The 21371-nt window shown below is 41.8% G+C and overlaps 1 protein-coding gene across 18 annotated transcripts in view; it reads left to right on the top strand.

The window, feature by feature from the left end:
- TCF4 (transcription factor 4) overlaps nucleotides 1–21371 on the top strand; it is a 385533-nt gene that overhangs the window by 346419 nt on the left and 17743 nt on the right. For 13 of the 18 annotated variants that reach the window (XM_019986602.2, XM_019986606.2, XM_070778564.1 and 10 more), the window contains 3 exons: nucleotides 728–806; nucleotides 3341–3417; nucleotides 6298–6501. In XM_019986602.2, the coding sequence (XP_019842161.1) occupies nucleotides 728–806; nucleotides 3341–3417; nucleotides 6298–6501 (360 nt within the window). The remainder of the gene's footprint in view (nucleotides 1–727; nucleotides 807–3340; nucleotides 3418–6297; nucleotides 6502–21371) is intronic. The other 5 variants (XM_019986612.2, XM_070778569.1, XM_070778566.1 and 2 more) reach the window with 1 other exon arrangement.

The raw sequence follows: 21371 nt of genomic DNA, 5'->3' as shown, positions 1-21371 counted from the left end.
AAAGAAACTTTTAACAAATGACCATAACCGAGGTTCAATTGTTGCTTCATTAGCACTTGGCTTCTCTGCTTTAAGCTAAGATCCAGCATTTCTTCCATATTCACCAATGACCAGTGGTACCCCTTTCTTGTCTGAGGGAGTGTACCTGGTATTGTCTTCAAAAGCTAAACGTGATCATTTGTAAATATAAGCAGAGATCTGTTGCTCTGACGTTTAGTCTCTTCAGTTGGATTCTCCTTATCATTGGGGCATTTGATTTATGGTAGCCTTGTGAGCTAAGGAAAAGTTTTTCTTTAGACTGAGCGTCCTTCTGCCTTGGAATCAAATACCTTAAATGTAATGAAGAAGGAGTTGAGCAAAAATCTTAGGATGTAATGCTGCCCGACCTCTTGTTTTATGGAGGAAGAAAGGGAGGTTTGGTGTATCTGTGTAGCTTCATGGCCATGCAGCCAGAGGAGGAAACGGGAAGAAATGGACAGAGCCAAGGTCTGCTGACCTCAGTTCAGTTTTCCCCCCACTATCTTCGAGCAGCTCAAGAACTCTTCTTTTGAAAAAGTAATTAAGTTTTTCATTTTAGAATATCGGTACTGTAGTTGATTGTTAAGTGTATTTTGCACCTTGGAATTTGTGGATGAATCACATTAATGCTTTGTAGTTTAAATTGTGGCATATTTATTCCCGATGAATGAGGATTTGTTGTTGTTGTTTTTCTCCCCACTGTTTTAAGATCTATTCTCCAGATCACACTAACAACAGCTTTTCATCAAACCCTTCAACTCCTGTTGGCTCTCCTCCATCTCTCTCAGGTACGGTACCGTAAACCCACTGCATCTGAGTGTCAGCTTATAGAACGGTTTCCCCTTTACGCTTCCTGTGCTGCTGGGGGAAACTCACTCCCTCCAAAAACTCAAAACAGAGTGTTTCCGAACAGACCAATAGGAAGAGGTGGGAGAGACAGACACAGCTGTGCAATGGTGAAGTCATTTACATCCAAAACTTTTCTTGAAAGTTTCATGCGTTTAGAATGTACAGGCACTTGGGAAACTTATTTCTTAAACTCTTCTTTGCAAAAGATATTCAACAGAATAATATATTCCAACAAAAATCTCAGTGGGAAAACCAGTTCACATAATCGGGAATAGAAATACAGATTATGTAGTCATCAAACATAGACTATTCAAAAGGATCATTTCTCCCAGAAATTTCAGACTTTTTAGATTCCCTCTTTAAAGTCCATGTTATTGGAAGGTTTGAAGAAAACTATAATTGTTTAAATAAATTGTGACATAACTGTGTGTAGTTAAAGGGGATGTTTGCCATTTACAATAGAACAAGTTAACATGACCTATGGCTTCAGATAATAAAATTATAAGTTGTTAAATGGTGTTAGTAAAGCGTTGCACTCTTCAGAGCTCCATTTAAAGGGCTCATTGCCCTTCCGATATAAATGTTTCCAGAAAGACCCTGTCTGGTGCCTATCTCTGCTCTTTGGAAGGAGGATAGGTGGCTTCTTTTAAAAAAAAAAAAAGAAATCATATCTGTACCTGATTGAAACCTGATCTTACCTTAATTTAGACTGTAGTCACTTGCCTGAATGTTGCTGCCTCAATCTCTGTATTCCCTACATGCAGCACTCCCATGACCCCATTGTAAAGTAAATTCCTTGATAAAGTATCAGATTTCACCTGGCCACAGAGCTTTCAGAGTTGATGGCCATGGGCTTAGGGGAGACTTAATATCAGCCTTTCCCCAGCCTCCATTGACAGGAGGAAGTCACAGAAGAGAGAGGGAAATAGCTGGACCTTCCAGTCCATATCTCCAGAGAGACAGTGCTGAAACTGGGAAAGCCAGAGGTGACATTGAGAAGATAATGGAATAGCACTGAAACAGTCCCTGTGGCAGGGAAGTGAAGTTCAGAATTGTATGTTTCTGGCTTAGTGCCATATTATTAGGCTCTGGAAAGCGATTACAGGTGTGAGCATCCAAAGTCAGAGGCAGGCTGAGCTAGTACAGAGCTCAGCGGGGCCAGGGGTGAGGGAGTCTGAGCAGGGAGAGCTCCCACATTCCCCATTTCAAACGAAGCAACTCTAATTTTGTCTATTTTATAATATGGGGGGAAAAGAATATTCTGGAATCTAATATAAAGTTTGAGAAATAGCTATTTGAGTCTAATGCTCTGATTTACAGATGGATGTATGAAGGCCCAGAAAGGGTATGGGATTTGCTGAAAATCTTCAGTAGTAATATTAGAGCTCAGGCTAGAATCAGGGGACTCAGCGTTCTGCCAGTCCACTTCCGGGTCAGCGTTGGGAGGGGAAGCGACGATGCACACATCGTTCCAGAAAATGCCACAAATATCCCAAGCCTGAGTAACGTGCTGCACGTGGAGGACCCTGAAACAAGGCCACCGTTGAGGTCCTGGTTATCCAGCCTAAAAGACCACACGTTAGGGGGAGAGGACTTGATGAAGATCCAGAGATGGGGACAGACTGCTATTTCACACCAAGGGCTCTGTCCAGATTTTTTCACTGAAAATAATTGAACAAAACATTCTATTTTTATTTAACATAAAAATACACATGTGCGCACCCAGAAATGGCAGGAAGAATGGATTTTTACAGTGCCAGCAGTATCAGGGACTGTGATTTCAGTGAGGTCATAGATTTTTTTTTTCCTTCAATTATTTTCCAAGTTTTCTACACGAGCACGTATTATTTTCAAAAGTGGTTTTTATTTTTAAATTGATAGGTTAGACATGTTCTATTTATTATAGCAGCAGTCTTTCTTTACCTTCAAGTTTTGTGAATCATTAAAAATGTGTTTTCTTCAGAAGAAACTACTTAATGTTGTTATATTGAGTGTTTAAATCTCTGGTTTAGCGGATCTTATTTCCTTGAAAAGTTTCTGAAGGCGTATCCTTTCTTAAGGATCATTTAAAAACAAGTAGCAAAGCTGTTTTTCATTGGTGAGAGAATTTTGGTTTTAACAAACCAGCTTTGCATGAAGGTGTAATGAAAACCCCTCTTTGCACTCTTAAAAGTACCTTGACTGTGTAGTGACGGTTTTCCATCAAAGGGACATTTCTCTAGCTAAAATTCACAATTAATTAAATGTTCCCTTTTACGAGGAAGCCTGGGAGAATTCTGAGTCCATGTATAGTCTACCTATTTTACATTTAAAATGTTTTCCTTGGCCCTAAATTCTTGTATGGGCAGTTTACATGTATTTCCTTAATGTCCAGATAGAAATCAATATGCTAATTTCTAAGAACTGTTTAAAATGTTGGTAAGGTTCTCCTTAGGATTATACAGGCCTCATTGCAATCCCATTTTCCTATCAGCAGGCACAGCTGTTTGGTCTAGAAGTGGAGGACAGGCTTCATCATCTCCTAATTATGAAGGACCTTTACACTCTTTGGTAAGTTTCATCAGCTCACCATCACTTTGGCCATTCTCAGGCCGTGCTTCTCTTTTTCCACCCGGTTCACTCTTCAAGAGTCTTATTTTCACTAATAGGAACTTGTGGTTGACGTAAGCCCATGGGTTTGGTTAGAGGCAGAGTTATTAGCCTATGCTTGTTCCTGTTTACAGACTGTAACCCAGCTACTGCTACAGTGGAAGCCTCAGGGCTCCTATATATCTAGAACCAGATAAGAATCTGGGAAGGATCATGGCCTCCTCCCCTTGTTGGGGAAATATACTTGTGTCAGTGATTAAATACCTCTCCTGATGTGAGTGCTGGAGTTCCAGCTATGGTGTGGAGCCAGAACACTTGGAGAGTCTCTGTGTCTCTAGTTTGCTTTCCAGAATCATGGGTTTATAGGAATTTTCTTCTTGACCTCTGAATAAGAAGCCTCCTGCTTTTCTCCTCATTCACTTTGATTCTCATGGAAATCTAGTAATTTCATTAAATTTCTCTTGTAAGGAATCGCTGAAAACCTTGCCTGAGTGTAATTAATATGATAAAAACTTACATGATGACTCGGTGTTTGACACTCCACTCAAAGGAAGGGGCTGGAAACGTGCATGAAGCGGCACTGCTCTGGGCACTGCCTGGTCTGTGGATGAGTCACACACGGACGGGTGGCAGCCAGAGGCTGTCCTTCAGGGTTGAGTTTCCCCTTTTTCTTCCCATATTTTGAGATGGAACGTGGGCGTAAGCATATCTGTTAATTTGCCTGTCTATCTGACTTTATGTTGTCAGCCACTCAGGGTTTCCTTTCTTACTTTTGGCTTATGATTTAAATGAAGAATAATCTAAAAATGAGAATACAGAGGTGAATTCTTCCTAGCGGTAGTGTGTAAATCATCTACCTCCTCTCTTTAGCCAATAAGATGACCACAGAATGAGACAATCAAGTGCCATCTAAGCCCCGTGAATCTGCAGCTCACATCCAAATAAACCATCATCCTTGTGTTTCTCTCCATCGGTTATTCTCTGGGACCCATTCGTCATGGCTGGGTTTTTTTCCAACTCTAGAACTATAAAGACTAGGTTTATGTTTCTGAGGGCCTTCCCAGGGGGCGCTGGTGGTAGAGAACACGCCTGCCAGTGCAGGAGACATAAGAAATGCAGGTTTGATCCCCGGGTCAAGAAGATCCCCTGAAGGAGGACATGGCAACCCACTCCAGTATGCTTGCCTGGAGAATCCCATGGACAGAAGAGCCTGGCGGGCTACAATCCATAAGGTCACAAAGAGTCGGAGACGACTGAAGTGACTTAGCATGCGCGTAGCATGGCTGTGAACTGCAGTGTCAGTTCTCTGCGAATTCTCAACACTCAGAGGGGATTCCCGTCAAAAACAGTCTCCACTAGGAAGCTGCAAGCCAGAAACGGTGATAGGCACATGGATTATTTCTTTTCATGCTCTCGCTTACGCTCGGAAGTGTATTTCATCATTTCTGGTTTTATAGACTAAGAAGCATAGACTCAAAGAAGTTCAGTAACCTTTCCAAGGTCAGTGAACAGCAGGGCTAGGAGTTTAAGGGAAACCCCGTAATACCCAAGCCCACCGAATCAGAAGGCTCTGTACCATAGACTGATTGTATTCGACATACATTGTTCCTGTCAGTGGGGAATAATTTAGAAATCGTTTTTCTCATGCCGGAGAGCTGGTATCTCTGCTTGCACAGCCCATCAGAGATCAGAGTGGATTCTAGCATGATCTAGCACAAAGATGCACTAGAATTGAAGACTCAGGGTTGTCACCCTGAGGTCACCGTTTCCTGGCAGTATGGTGTTGAGCAGTTAATTGACTTAGTTTTCTTGGAGCCTCATTTGCATGTCTATGTTGGAAGGGATAATAATGTCTTTCCTGTTTGCTTACATGTGTAGAATGAGGATTCAGTGAGATGGTATCTTTTAAAGTGCACCCTGGAGATGGTTGTTTGGTATCGTTATTGGTCACACTGGGGAAAAAAAAAAAATACATACACATCTCCATGACCATTTTATTCACCAAAAACTATCATGTAGGCTTATCTAGTTGTGGAAAACTCGGATCCTAATGGCTGGGATGAAAAGATCAGTTGGTTTTTTCATTGTATAAGAGTAGTGAGTTCTCTACTATAGTAAGGGCTTTGAAATAAATTAGAAGCTCCCGGTGAGCAATTCATTCATGTCTTTATAATTCTTCAGTCTTGAAATCTACCACTTTGATTGACAGAATTTTTGCAGTTTTGTTCTTCAACTGTTTTGAGGCTCTGATTCCCTCTAACACACACACACACATGTGCGCACACACACACAGGTAATAATCGATAGAAGGCAAGAAACCCAGTTAAAAATTGTTAGTACTCAATAAGAAACTAGTCTATAGGCGTTTACCTGTCCCTGATTTGATACTTAGCACTGTGTCATGTGACTCAGGAAACCCAGGGAATATGCCTTCAAGGAGATAATTTAATTGGGAAACTATAAATAGGGCACCTTTCCATTGCTAATTTTTTAAAATCTTTAACCAGTGCCTGCCAGGATGTTCCTTAAATTCAATAAATGTTTTTTTTTTCTTTGCTAAAGTAAGTCTCAGTTCTTTCAAGGTAATGCAGTATAGTAAAACATATATACTTACCATGTCCCGGAAGAATTACTGACTTTGTTCACAAAAAAATAATTATAGTATTAACAGTTTTCACCCATTTTCTGGGAAAGTCATCATTTACTTTTATTATGATTTTAAGGAAAATAAATTTTATTCAGAAATCCACAATATGGTTCATGTCAACTCGGGTTTTACTTCTGTAATCTATATCCATACTTGGAACTGAATCAAATTTCACATCACTTATCAACCAACAGCAAAGCCGAATTGAAGATCGTTTAGAAAGACTGGACGACGCCATTCACGTCCTCCGGAACCACGCGGTGGGCCCGTCCACAGCCATGCCTGGAGGTCACGGCGACATGCACGGAATCATCGGACCCTCTCACAACGGAGCAATGGGTGGTCTGGCCTCAGGGTATGGAACCGGTCTTCTCTCCGCCAACAGACACTCACTCATGGTAAGGGATGGGGTGAAACTCGGGGATGCTAGTTAACATGCAGAATTAGAATTTCTAGCTCAAATAACACTGCTGCAGCTTTGTCTTTTTTTAAAACAGCTTTATTGAGATAAAATTTAACCTACAACTCACCCATTTCAGTTTTACAGTGTACTTACTGTGTTCTCCATGTATTCACAAGACGGTGCCATCACCACGAGTGTAATTTACCCCCCACGACGAGAAATCCCCATGTCTGTCAGCCATCACGCTCCATTCGTCCCTCCCCCTGACAACTAATAATCTCCTTTCTGACTCTAGACTTGCCTATTCTAGAGATTTCCTAAACGTGGAATCCCACAGTATGTGGTAGTCCTTTCTGATGGGCTTTTATCATTTAGCATAGTGCTTTCAAGGTTTATATATGTTTTGTCCTTTATCAGAGCATCATTCAGTTTTTATTCCCCCCAAATTCCATTGTTTGGAAAAGACCCTGATGCTGGGAGGGATTGGGGGCAGGAGGAGAAGGGGACAACAGAGGACGAGATGGCTGGATGGCATCACCGACTCAATGGACATGAGTTTGAGTGAACTCTGGGAGTTGGTGATGGACAGGGAGGCCTGGCGTGCTGCAGTTCATGGGGTCGCAAAGAGTCGGACACAAGTGAGCTACTGAACTGAACTGAACTGAGATTCCATTGTATAGATATACATTAAATGTGCCCATTCATCAGGCGATGGGTATTTGGGTTACTTCAGTCTTCGTCTATTAGGAACAACGCTCCTGTGAACATTAGTGTACAGGTTTTTTGTGTGGATACATCGTTTCATTTCACTTACGTATAAACCTAGGAGATCCATTGCTTAGGTCCCTGCCGGTATGTTCAGTTCTTCGCAGTGACTTCAGCTAAAGGACCCAAAGTAGGTTCATGTTACGTTGCTTGGGTTTCGCATGTGAATTGGTTGGGTTTATTATTTTTGTTTAAGAAGTCAAATCAGTATCTTGTGCTCCTGAGTATGGTGGTTTACAACGCATAGGGTCACGAAGAGTCAGGTGGGACTGAAACGGCTTCGTGCGCGTGGGAGGTCGAGATGCACGGTGTGTCTGTCTCAGTAGATGATGTGGGACCGTGGGATTACGTGTATCGTAGTTGTACCACTCCCTATTGATGAAAAAGTATTTGAGTAAGGTTTAAGCAGATTTGTCCACATTGTACTTGAAATTGCAGTTTTTCCCATTACTTCTGGAAGGGACTTGAGAGTGTATCCCTTTTTCAGGTGATTATAAGATTCAGCAAATCTCCCTAATAAAGTGTTAAATGATGACAATATGAGGTGACCACATGGGCGAAGAACTTACATGAGTAGCAGTTAGTGACTCTGTGTAATTCTGCTCTTCACAGATGCCTGTCTTTCCAGCAAACACCTTAGTGTCCTGTTTTGTTCCTCACAGGCTCTCAAAAAGTTGTGTGTATGAAGGTCTGTTTTCCATTATCACTAAGCATCTCTTATTTAAAGACGATTCCAAAAGGAGAATGCAAAATAAGCACAGGTTATTCTGAGGCTCTTTAAGTTGTCTTCTTCAGAAGTATTCCTCTGCCCTCTTTTCCATTTCTCTTAATAAAAGATTAAGAGTCCCATCCTGAGCTGTATATTATGAAAACCTGCAACCAATTTGAAACCAAAAATACTGGTTTATAAATAGAAGCAATGAACTCACTTCTAAAACGTGGAAAGATATTTTTGAATGCCAAAGCTAAATCTTTTTTTTTTTTTTTTTTGCTTTTCCTAGACTCTAGCCTCAAAATTCCTCATTGAGTAAAAATTGTTTGTCTATTCGTGGCAGTTGCTAAGAGTTTAACAAAAGGAAAATCTAGATTTTAATTTAGCTTGGCCTCAGGTAACATGCTAAATACACTGGGGATGCATATTATATGAGGTTTCAGTTTGTACAGCTCTTTCTTTAAACTATAATGTTTAAACAATACTGCTTTTAATTAAGAAATCTGGCTTTATTAAAAGCCAGATCTGTGACTTATAACCATTTCTGTATATCTGCTCTCAATCAAGAGAAAAATAGTTTAATTTCTGTAGCTGTGTTCGTTTTGCATATGTTAAACGGATGCAGCATGCACCCAGGGCATTCCTTCAGAGACAGTTTTTTTTCTTTTTTCCATAAATATGTAAAGTTTGCTCTTAAATACCAGATGTAGGTTAAGTGGTTCTTTAAAATAATAAATTCTACAGAGATGCTTTTTTGGAACCATTTGACCTTTGAATTGCCTCCTCTTTGATTTGGAGGTGGGATATGAGGAGGAGACCAGAGTCATCTTTGGGGATGGGAAGTTAGACCAACCCAGGGGGAGGAGAAGGGGAGAGAATGCTGCACAGCAATAGAAAAGGGGAAATAACCGGCCAGAGTTACACAGGAGCATCTTTGCTTTGATTTTGAAGGTGGGGAAAAAAGATGGCAAAGCAATAAAATTGCTAGTTTCAGTGATGAGGGGAGGTGCACACTCACTCTTGAAGACGTTTAGAATTCAATCAAGAGTGACTGCGGAGCCATCTACATCCATAGCGCAGTTCCCAAACCACGGCCGGAAAACCTGCTGCCCTGTGAGCCAAGGACGCCTTTACAGTCTGTCTCCTTTTTTGTCAAAAATATTCAGGGCGCCCCCGGCGTCTGAGCTCCTCAGCCCAGAGCCCCAACGTGCGCGCAGAAGATCTCATCTTCGTTTCTTGCCTTGTGCAAACCGGTATGAATTTTCAAACAAAAGCATCAGAACAAAGGAAATAGTTTTTGAATTTAGTCAGTCTGAAGCTAGCCTTTGACCATTTGATACATTTCACAATAAAAAGGAAGTTGAAGGGGAAGAGAAAAAAAAAATGCACCCTTCTTCCCCCCCGAACAACAACAACAAAAAAAATTATTCAAGGAGGATGCTGGTAATGTTTTCCACATTTGAATTTTAATACATGAAACAGGCTATAAACTGTTGGCCAGCTGCAGTAAATAAAGTAGCAGTGGGAGGTATCCACCGGAAACTTCATCCAGGGCTGGTGGGAGTCTCATTCCCAGCTACACACCTTCGGTTGTTGTTCTGGAGTGGAAACGAGTTGCAGTAACTTAACACCCATCCCGGGGCTGGTTTTGTTTTGAGCAAATCTCCTTTAGAACTCTCCTTAATAATTCCTTCTGATTAAAGAACAGATAGCTTTGAATTCTCTTGACCTCCGTCCCCTCCCTGTTCCCTCTCTCCCTGCCTTCCGAAAATCAAAACAAAATGGCTTGATCACTTGGAAGATGATAGAAGCATTTCTTTCTGCAGCAGTGTGCAGTCGTGGTGGGGAGGACTGTGGTTCAGCCTGGGCTATTATGTTATCTCATTTAATTGCTAACATATTGTACTTAGCTTTTGATTCATAAAATGTTTTCCTTGGAGTTCTGAAGTAGGTCTTCAGTGAATTACTAAGTATTAGGATAATGAAAGGGGTTTTTTTTTTTTTTTTCACAGCAGCATGGCTCATAACACTCGAGCGAATGTTGATTCTTACCGGCTTTCTAGATGATGTTATTTGGCCATGCTTTTTTCTGCTCAGAAACCTTCCCCAGCTTTCCATTATGCACAAGATAAAGACATATATCTTAGCCTAGATTTTTAAGCCCATAGCCATTTATCAGGAAGCCTTATGCTTTGCTATTCCAATGCAGAAATTTTTCCGGCAAGACCAGCCTCTGCATATGACCAGAACTTAACCAGAATGTCCTTGCTATGACTTGTTTTGTGTCTGTGTGGCTTGGCCTGCTCTAACCACTTCTCTCCGTCCATCTCATTCTCAAAGCTCTTACTCACATTCTGCCTCTTCCAGGAAGCCTTCCCTCATTACCTCCATCTGTGAGAGTCATTTTCTTTCCTATTCTCATAGCACCGTGAAACAAACCATTGGCCAGGTGTTGGTCTCACCCACTTACGCAGAGCTGTGTGTCCTCAGGTGCGTGCCTGCGTGCGTCCTCAGTTGCTCAGTCATGTCGGATTCTGTGCAGCCCCGTGGACTATAGCCTGCCAGGCTCCTCTGTCCATGGGATTTTCCAGGCAAGAACACTGGAGTGGGTTGCCATTTCTCCTCCTGGGGCTCTTCCCAACCCAGGGACTGAACCCACATATCCTGCATTGGCAGACAAATGCTTTACTACTGAGCCACCTGGGATGCCCTATTTATCTTTTGTAAATCTGACTTTGCCTAACCAACTGGATTGTAAATTCCTTGAGTACCATGTATTACACGTATCACATTTTGTTTCCCTGCAGTCACAAGGGAAGGCAGGACTTGGAAGGTTGAGTAGTTAGTCTCAAGTCAGGAAGCTAGACTGAAACTCTGGGGACATTGACTCTAACTTCTGTGCTGTATCTTACAGTTATGAGCACTCCTCAGACAAGATCTATAGTTCTATAGTTACACCTTTTAAGAACTAATTTTGTGTGGTTGGAATTCACAATTTTTAAATCTTAAATGTTGGTCAACAAGAAAGAAGTTTCTAGATATCTTGTGGCCAGTTCCCCAGAGCAGCTCTCTACCTACCTGTAAAGGTAAAGAGCTTTCCTCCAATGTGGGAGCATGCTAGGTTAAACCCCACATTGTCTAAACACTTTTTTTTGTTTATCCTCTGTAAAGGGTTTTTTTTAATTAATGCTTATTGGAGTCTAGTTGCTTTGCAATGTATTAGTTTCTACTGTACAGCAAAGTGAATCAGCTGTACATACACATATATCCCCTCTTTTTGGATTTCCTTCCCATTTAAGTGCTTATTCTTAAATCAAGGCATCTGTGCTAAGTGGTCAAAGGTATGAGCTCTCCTTACCATAGTGGTCAGAGTAGTACAGTTTAAATTATGAAGTTATTTTTCTTACTAACCTGCCAGTTTTCTAAGGGAATCAAAACAGAAATTTCAGAACCTGGGAAAACAAAGAAGCAGCTGGGTTCATCACTATCCTGGTTAGAAGCTCTTATCCAGACATCAGTCCCTTCTGTGCCTCAGAGATCAATTCTGATCATCAGATTTGATCTAAATCAAAAACCTAAATCACTGGATTTGTGATAAATTATTGAAATGGCCATTTTCAAGATATGTCTGTCTGTTACTCATGAAGTATCCAGATCCACAAATGAGCCCTGAAAACAAGTCTTTCAGATGACCTCATCTCCTCTGTTAATGAACAAGAATGAAACCCACATCAAAAATATCTTTATGTGGCTCTGTTCCCCTCTCCTGACTCCTCCGTCAGTAGAGTCAGCAATGGTGGTATCACTCAGCTGAAAAGCTCCTATACGATTAAAACATCATGTTAGTGTGGTTCCCAGACCCTTTTTGCTTAAAGCCCATCTATTCATTTCAAAAACAATTACCAAGTCATTGGTAAATGACTTAGAGCCTACCAGATTCCAGGCTCTATGCTAAGACGTGGTTTCTACCATCAGGGGGGTCCCAGTCTCGTAGGATAGGATATATATTTAAAAACAGGCTGCTGCAGCAGTGTCCTAAGACTCACAGGAGAGCGGGGGCCCAGCTCTGAATCACGGCTGTCGCTTGGTAGGAGCAGTCATCTCCTGAGGACCTAGTCGCCCGGGATGACTGAGGGGTGGGGGGGCCCTGTGAAACTCACCCCCCCACACCTGTTCTCCACCGCATCACCTGCGGCCTCGTGCTAGACTCCTAGGTGACTGCAGCACACACTTCAGAAACGACGGCTACAAGCCTGTCTTAGCCTGTGTTCCTGCTTTTCAGTGATGTTTTTAGTGTGACTTTGGATTACAAAGAATTTATCAGAAGAACAGTCATTAGGTGAAGAAGCACCTTTTAATTTCACTGACACTAAACACATATGAGAGCTTTTACCACTCAGGACTTGAGAGGATAAGCAGTTTACATTAGTTCTGCTTTCACAGTTCTTAAGAATTAGGACCACTGAATTTTAGGTGCTGAAAGCACCACGGAAGTCACTTAGCCCGTTACTTTTATTTTACTGCAGAAGACTGAGGCCCCAAAAGGGGAAGTGACTCAAGTATGGATGCTGTCTGGTTAATGGCCGAGCTAGGATTAGAAACCAGGCAAGCCAGCAGCGGGACCAGCACTCTCTGTACTAAAGATTACACCGCCGCAGTCAGCTTCCTCTCCACCCAGTGCTGTAGCAATTTCAAAACTGTGGCTGGTGTTAATAATACATATGTTCTATTAACTAACGAAATCCAAGAAAACTCTTTAGTTGCCCCTTGGCTCTTTGCACCATGTTGCTATCTAGTTCTGCCACTCAGCTTTGGCAACAGGAGAGTTCATCGGGCACTGATGTGATTCCATGGGCAGCGTGTATTGGTTCATCATAATGGAAGTAGCAGTGGTCAGAAAACTCTTGTTTCGACATGGACCTCTTCAACAAATCTCTGATCCCTAGAGATTTAGGCATCTTCAACCTTATTCCTCTTGGGTTTTCAAGGATTTTCATTCCATAAGTTTCTGTGTGTATTTGAGCACATACTTCATTTCTAAGCAATTTTTACCACACAGTCTCAGGGACCTTAAGGGGTCATCTCCATCTATAAATGTCCCTCTATAAATTCCCTGCTAAGCAGTGAACAATTCTCCATCAGCCTCCTTCCTCCAAGGCTGAGTAGCTCTAAATGACCACAAAGCCCATTTCCATCAAACTGTAGAAAATTCTTCCTTATGTGCAGCCCAAATTAATATCCCTAAATGTGAAGGTTTTATTTTTCTGCCCATTGGAGTGACCTGTAAATCAGCTCAACAAATACTTGAGTAAATTTCAACTGTTTGAAGACAGTCTGATCTTTTTTTTTCTTAAGGCTAGACATCTGTATCTTCAAATATTTATCCTAAAGAAAAGTTCTGACTCTGTCACTTTCCACCACATTCTTGCCAGTTTAAAAAGAATGCTCCCCTTACCCCCGGGACGTTGTAGTGTGTAGAATCTCAAAATTTGAACACAGTGCCCAGGGAATCATCAGCAGGCTTGGGTGGTGGTTCTTGTTCATTCACTCAGTCATATCCCAACTCTTTGCAACCCCTTGGATTGCAGCACACCAGGCCTCCTTGTCCTTGACCATCTCCCAGAGCGTGCTCAAGCTCATGTCCATCGAGTCAGTGATGCCATCCAACCATCTCATCCTCTGTCGTCCCCTTCTCTTCTCACCTTCAATCTTTCCCAGCATCCAGGTCTTTGCCAATGAGTCAGCTCTTTGCGTCACATGGCCAAAGTATGAGAGCTTCAGCTTTAGTATCAGTCCTTTCAGTGAATATTCAGGGTTGATTTCCTTTAGGATGGGCTAGTTGGATCTCCTTGCTGTCCAAGGGACTCTCAAGAGTCTTCTCCAACACCACAGTTTGAAAACATCAGGTCTTCGGCACTCAGCCTTCTTTGTGGTCCAGCTTTCACATCCATACATGACCACTGGGAAAACTATAGCTTTGACTGTGTGGACTTGGATGGATCTATCTCCAAACCCATTCAACACATTATATCTTCAGTAAAGGCCACTCAGCAGCATCCTATTGGCAGCATTTGATGACGTCATCATCCTGCTGCCAGATATTGCACTTGTAATCAGCAGAAATCCATCAGCCAGCCACATGTCTGTCAACTGGCTTTGTACACTTGTTGTACCAGTATAGAACTCCACGTAATGCCTTTAAATTTCATACAGCAGCCTTTAGTCTGTTCCAACATCTCCTTTAGGTCCTCATTCAGTCACATATTCTGTAGCTCTGTTGTTGGTAAATTAACCACAGAATGCAAGGTGTGCCTCATTCCCATGAGCGAGGTTTATCAGAAAGACTTGTTCTTCTGGAACAGGAATGAATTGGAGAGCTCATTGCCTCTCTTTCAGAGCACTTAGGAATCATCTTTTAAATCGCATGTTATAGGATTTCACCCACGATCTTAGTCTTCAACATCATCCATCTGTAGCTTCTATGTTGAATTTTTTTTTCTTTAATGTGGATATTTGCCTATCTGTAGTGTTCCACCATCTCTCCTAATCGCCACAATTATCAAAAATTTCTGAAAGCAGATTAGCAACCTTAACTGAAAGGTTTTATCTGTATCCATATTGTACTTTAAGAAAACTTGGTTGGGGGTGGGGGGAAGCAGAGAGGAAAAATAACTTGAAGAAATTCTCTTTATATATATTTTTTAAAAATTGTGTCAGCTTTATTGAGCTATTATTAAACGTCTAACATAGGTAAGTTTAAGGTGCACAACACAACGCTTTGATCCATGTATATATTACAAAATGGTTACCACAATAAAGATAGTTAACACCTGCCACCTGTATTCCCAAGCATAATTCAGATATTTTTTTTTTTTAGTGGTGGTGGTGGTGATAACTTTTAAGAGCCACTGTCAGTCAGCAACTTCAAATGTATAATACAGTATTGTTAATTACTGCCTGCATGCTGTGTATTACCTGGAGATGAAAATGCAACCCACTCCAGTATCCTTGCCTGGAGAATCCCAGAGGCAGAGGAGCCTGATAGGCTACAATCCGTAGGATCACAAAGGGTCAGACACAGCTGAAACCACTGAGCATGCACACAGTACATTAAATTCCCTAGAACGTATTCATCTTATAGCTGGAGGTTTGTCCCCTTCAGCCAACATTCCGTCATTGCCCCCAGTCCTCAGCAACCACCATTCTACTCTCATTTCTTTTAGTTCATTTTTTAGATTCTACATATTCCTGAGGAGATACAGCATTTGTCTTTTTCTGTCTGACTTATCTAGACAAGTCCTCTTGCCCTTGGACTGGTTACAACAGTTTTAGAATCCTGGCGTTCACCATGTGGTACTTCTGCATTCGTTTAAGCACAAGTCAAGAGGTTTTGAATCCAGCTATTTACTGGCTGGAGACCACTGACTCTCCATTAACACCCCCTGAGACAGGTGGTCCAGCAACTTGTGTGCCCAGGTCTCACAGCACTGGGTCCAAATTAGGTATATCCTCTTTTTCTTCCCCTAATACCCATTTTACTCAAATTCAGGCCCTATGACCTAGAATGGGACAGTCAGTCTGCATCAAACCATCAAACCCCAAAAAGTCTCTTCCTCCTTTCTTCCAGGACAAATCAAGCCCAGTTCTTTAATTTTCCTCCAGAGTTTAGCACCATCATGTCATGAACTGTAAATACATAAAATCCAGCAGTTGTCTCCTCTGCTTTTAAAATACAAAAACACATTTAAAGCAGTCTCTATGACTTCAACACACTTTGACTTTGCTTGCCTCTTGAATAAAAGAGGAAAAAGCAGGAAAATGCTTCCGACGGCAGTTATCCTCATAATTTGTTGGAGCCAGTGCTAAACTGTCCATAATTTAGAAGATACAACCTGTGCATTTTTAAAAAGTAACATTACCCTCGTTTTGTCAGGAAAGCAGATTTTTTGAAAAGAATCTGTATTGTATAGATTAGAAAATACACAGATGTTTCTCCACTCATTCTGCACTGTCTCTGCTTCAGGTCCTTGGGGGATACATAAATGTGTGAGAGATAGTTTCTGAGCCCACAGGCCTTGGGAGGACAGTAATACAAGTGTGTGCCTAACCAACTATCATGCAGGGTGGAATGATTAAGTAACCAGAGATGTATTAATCCATCTTTTGTTACCCAAACATTATTGCCAGAGACGTTTCCATATTCGCTTACATAAATTGCTGACCATGTGTGTGAGTTTCTGCAGAAATCCCCTGGTCGATAATGTGTTAAGTCACCTGAGAAGTGATTCGGGAGAAGGGCAGACCTTGACCAGCCTTCAGGATGGCCAGGGAACACTTCCTGGAGAAGGTGTCATTGAGCGCATAGTAGAGTCAGCATTGGGTTTCAACAGTCAGGCTCGACGGGGCATTACAGCGCCATAGAATACACAGGATCCAAAAAAATACACAGAACATCGGGGGTCCTGTGCGCGCAAATGGAAGTAAGGAAAGGGTGCGATGGTGCGGTTCGCCAGGCAGGCTGCCGTGGGTGGGAGCCCCCCTCGGAGCACAGCAGCTCAGCAACTGGCTCGCATCTTTCACAGGGGAGTCCACAGGAAGAGTGAGTTTTCATGTATATTTTTTACATCCAAATTAAATTAACTCATGGAATTTTCCACCCTTAGGAATTAAAGTAGCAGCTCATGAAGTAATTCAGTTATGTCATTCATACCAAAACAGAAAATGCCGGAGCAACTTGGCACCGTTTAAAAGCCAAGCCTAGGCCTTGGCCATTTTATTTTTTTGCAAAACCTGTGGCTGTTGTGTTATTTTAACTTTTATTGGGGCTGTAATTTTTTTTTTTCAAAATCAAAAGTATCTTCATTGCTTAGAAAACAGAAGTATAAAATGGATTTGAAGTAAGAAGAGGGTTTCGGCAAAGCAGCTTTAGGAGTGAAAAGCTGGGGGCGGGGGGAGGGGAAGAAGCTGCAACATTGAATTTCTGAAATGCAAGGATTCCACCTAATTGGTTGACATTCACTGTTGTGCATAATGATAGCTTCCTCTAGATCCATAAATCAACTCAGAACTGTAAAGTTGAGTGTAACCAAAAGCTCTGTCCATATTAGTTAAATGACATCTTTTGCATTGTCCTGATACAATAGCCACATTCATTTTCAAGCACTTAATTGGATGTATTGTCAAAAACCACGGTGTTGAATTTCCACATTTTAATTTCACATTTGCCTGCTCCCCAGCTTCTGCGCAGGGACGGGTCTGGTTTGGAGCTGCAAGTGTGTGAAAGTTATTGGAGAACAGTCGTCTCTGGGTAATGTTTCTATAAGCCGCCCAAAAATTTTCCCCCTGTAGTCTAGATGGGGAACAGCTGGTTTTTGTTTAAAAAGCTGTTTTGCAAAATGTCTGAATCTTGAGGTGTAGAACTGAGGTCACCAGTAAAAGCAGGTGCTCAGGGACAAGCGAGAAGGACTCTGGGGCCCGGTCGGCCCTGTAATCTTCTGCAGGGTATTTCCTATTAGAGGAAAAAGTGTTGAAGTTGGTTCCTTTATTTAGGACGCAAACTGATAAAGTAATCGCATTAGCGACGCTATTAGAAATTGAGCATCTTTGAACATAGCCAGCCCTCGAGTGAATAATTAGCTCCCTCTGAAATGGCTGTTTCCCTCCCAAGGCTTCAAATACAAAGGTCCAAGGCTTTCACTTCCGTTAGGTGTTATAAGCCCTTGAATTTCCTCTGTAAATACACCCACAGTAAAAAGAACCATCATTTCAAATAAACAGCCCCAGAACTGGGTCTGTCCTCCAAGTTCACAGAGGCGAATCTCAGGAAAAGGCAGAAGAGGAACCCGAATTGGCAGGACCAGGAGGGGGCGGTTTTGAAAAAGGCCAAGTGCAAAACACATGGAACCACTGCAGTCCCGTACACGCCAGATGCCCAGCAGCCTGAGGATGAAAGGGAGCGACCTCTTCCCCTGGGAGCTGGCGGTTATTAGCAGCTGTTTATCCAGTCGGGGATAGAGATTAACATTGTAATTTTCTTTTCTTTTTTTAAAGAACTAGAAGAAAATTTGTTTGGGAAGTTGGCTCTTCATATCAAATCACTGTGCACTGCCAAAAAAAACTTCCTTTCTCAGAACTCAAGTCCTAGGGTTGAGCAATGTTATGACTCTCTGAGAAACTCAGGATTACCAAAAAGCCCATCTCCATAAAACAAGAGAAGAGGCCAGAGAAACCAGTGCAAGTCTGCCCCTGACATGTTCCCTTGAACTCTGCCCTGTGAAGCTGGCTCTTGAGGCTGGTACCTGTTCTCAGCCTGTCTCTGCGCGGGGGTGTTCTCCCGCCCCCTGCCCCACTGCCCCCCCTCCCATCCCCCAAATTAATCTTTGCCACTCTGAGTCCTAGGCAAATGGATTCTGCACATGCCTGCTGCTTGTAAATGCCTTTTCATGGCATATTGGGGGAAGTTGCTTAGTACTCTGTAGAGCTTTATTCTCAAAAAAAAAAAGAGCTGGATATTGGTATTTCCCCCCCCCGATTTAATGCTACTCTTAATGTCATTTTCTTTTATTAAATCCTTTCTTTTGCTTTTGATCTTATTTATAGCAGAGCCACTGGTCATATGGAAACTATTATTGTATAGCTGGGAGATGAAAGACTTCATTGCAGTTAAATAAGAGTGAATCATTTGGGCCAATAATACACACATACAGTGAGGGACCGTTTGTGTCCAGAATGCCCTGTGTTGTTCACTTTGTAACAGAGCCGTTGAGGTTTATAAAGGGCTCTACCAAAGTCTGTTTTTTCCAAAATATGTCATCTGACAGTATGGAAACAGGTTGGTATGCAGTCCTTAGCTACTTTATATATGTGTATATTATATAGGCACTTCTTGTTGTAAAAATAGGAACTTTGATATAAAGTTGAGATGTTAATTAATATTAAATGTCAGTTGTTTCTTTTTTTAATTATATTTAGATAATCTGTATCAAAATTCCACCCATCTTTCAAACCCTGTCTACAATACCGTTTTCTTCTTGAAGTCGTCTCTGGTTTCTCCATCTGATATGATCTCATTCCATCCTTTAAAACCCTACATGACCTTATACTCCTTTATGACATTCATCTTATTTTGCCTTATATAGTATTTTTTATATTAATCCGCTGTTAAGATGTAAGAGGCTACGAAGTAATACACACATCTATCTTTTATCATTTTTTCCTGCAGTGGCTTGCATATACATAATAGCCATTCCTAAGGCCTTTTGAATTAAATGAAATGTTTATTTTTTTTTTATAGAAAACGGCTAAACCTGTATTCAGCAATACCAAAAGCTTTTAGATTTCAGAGCGTCTCACAGGATATATGCCATTGGTGTCAGCCCTGACCGTTTAGGAAGGACGTAACTGCACCTTGTGGTACTACCGTCCTATGTACAAGGACCCGTGCTTGCCTGTGGGGCGCTTACGTTTCAGAAGAGGTGTAGGCTTTGTGCATAGCGGCCAAACAACATCCTTGGTGCGTATGCCCTGCCCTACTAGACAGTGGCCTCGAGTGATGTCCATCATTAACAGTTAGGGGAGAGCCCTCTCCAGATCCAATAAGATGTTGAGAGTCCTGGAGACCCAGGCAGACTAGGAGGAATGAGAGTAAGGGGGTCTGTGGGGCAAATAAAAGTGGGTCCGGGGCGGGAACCAGCCCTTCTGTCCCGGGGGACAAAAGATGGAAGGCTTAGCTCAGGCCTTGGGGATGTGGGAGTGAAGGCAGCAAACGAGAGGCCCCAAGCAGGCAACTGAAGATGGGAATGAAGAAATTTAAGAACAGGGGTACCAGCACATTCCTTTGCTGTCCAGGTGAAGGACCCCGAAGCATAAGGTATTATTAATCCATAGAAGAGTGAAAAGCCATGCTAGAATCTTGATATGCAAGGGCCCAAGGGCAGAGGATACAGCATTTACAAGCTGAGTATTTCAGAAGGGATGGGGAAGAAATGTTTTGTTACACAAGCTTCTTTACACTTGCACTGCTTTTCCAAATATGTTACAATCAGCAGGTGTTACTTGCATAATAAGAAAAGCATTTTAAACATAAAGGCCTGGTTCTTTCCCTGTAGAGGTCATTCCAGAGTACTGAGTAGAGTTCCCTGTGCCGTGCAGTAGATTCTCATTATTTGTATATATAGCCGTGTGTATATGTCAGTCCAGTCTACCAGTTTATACCCCTTTCCCTTGGTAACCTTGCTTGTTGCCTGCATCTGTGACTCTACAAAAGAGTGGGTAAATGTGTACATGTAACTGATTCACTTTGCCATATAACAGAAACTAATACAGCTTTATAAGTCAACTAAACTCCAATAAACATTAATTTTAAAAAATGTTTTAAATGAAACCTGTTAGTTAAGGACAAACCCCTAGTAACAGGCTTCTTGGGCCAGCTACAGAGCACTTTGTGTGCCAGGCAGCCTGACACAGGTGTGTTTATTCTGCAGGGACCGGAAATTCCGATACGTATCAAGTGTCCAGTTGTCTTTTCCTTCAGACTAGCGAAAGAAGCTGCTTACAAGTAACTGCAAATTTGCACCATAATCTCTGTGCTATGTGGGCTTAGTTCACTAGGCTTGGATTAGTTCCCTCCATCCTGCTTACTGACTGCTCCCCGGGGCCAGGAAGGGACAGAATGGACTCTGCTAGCCACCCCCCGGGGTCCCCTGCCTGATGGGCTGCGTCCAGTTCTAGTTTCCGGTGTAGGAAAGTGATGTAAAGTATTGGGGGCAGAGGGTGGGGATACAGAGGAGAGAAATGAAACAGTTTTAATAGCTGAAACTTATGAGTTAAGGAAAAAAAAAAGATGAACTGAAATCACATAACTGCCATTTGCATTTCTCAAACTCGATCACAGAATCATTTGTTTTTAACCATTTTGGTGGACATCATGAGAGTTTCAGCTTGGCTGACCCCGTGACAGGTTAACACTGCCAAGGTCAGGGTCGTTTAGATCATGCTAAATCCTTTTGAATGTTATTTTATCATCTGGGGAATAAGCGTTAAATTCATTTCCAAGAATTGCCCAGTAAGAAATACCTTCCGTTTTCGGATAAAGCATAGTTGAAGCTGTGAGATTTCTGGGGAGGGGAAAAAAAAATTTTTTTTTTTTTTTTTAAAGAAAATTAGGTTTTCTCCCAATGAACATTTTAAGAATCGAGATCCAAACTAAAGAATTTAATCTAGATCTGACTTGAGTGAAAAGTCCTTTCAGTGTGTAAGCACATGAATTTTTAAAAATCGTCTGATAATTTTTTAAAACTGAGGAACGTGGAAATTATATTTGTGGTTGAAGGGTCTCCCAGATGCCACAGCTTTCTCACACGAAAGAGTTGGTTTGCAGAGCCTACTCT

This window comes from Bos indicus, chromosome 24 (assembly GCF_029378745.1).
Source record: "Bos indicus isolate NIAB-ARS_2022 breed Sahiwal x Tharparkar chromosome 24, NIAB-ARS_B.indTharparkar_mat_pri_1.0, whole genome shotgun sequence".
NCBI lineage: Eukaryota > Metazoa > Chordata > Mammalia > Artiodactyla > Bovidae > Bos > Bos indicus.
The sequence above is the reverse complement of the archived record's forward strand: the minus strand, read 5'-3'. Positions and strand labels throughout refer to the sequence as shown.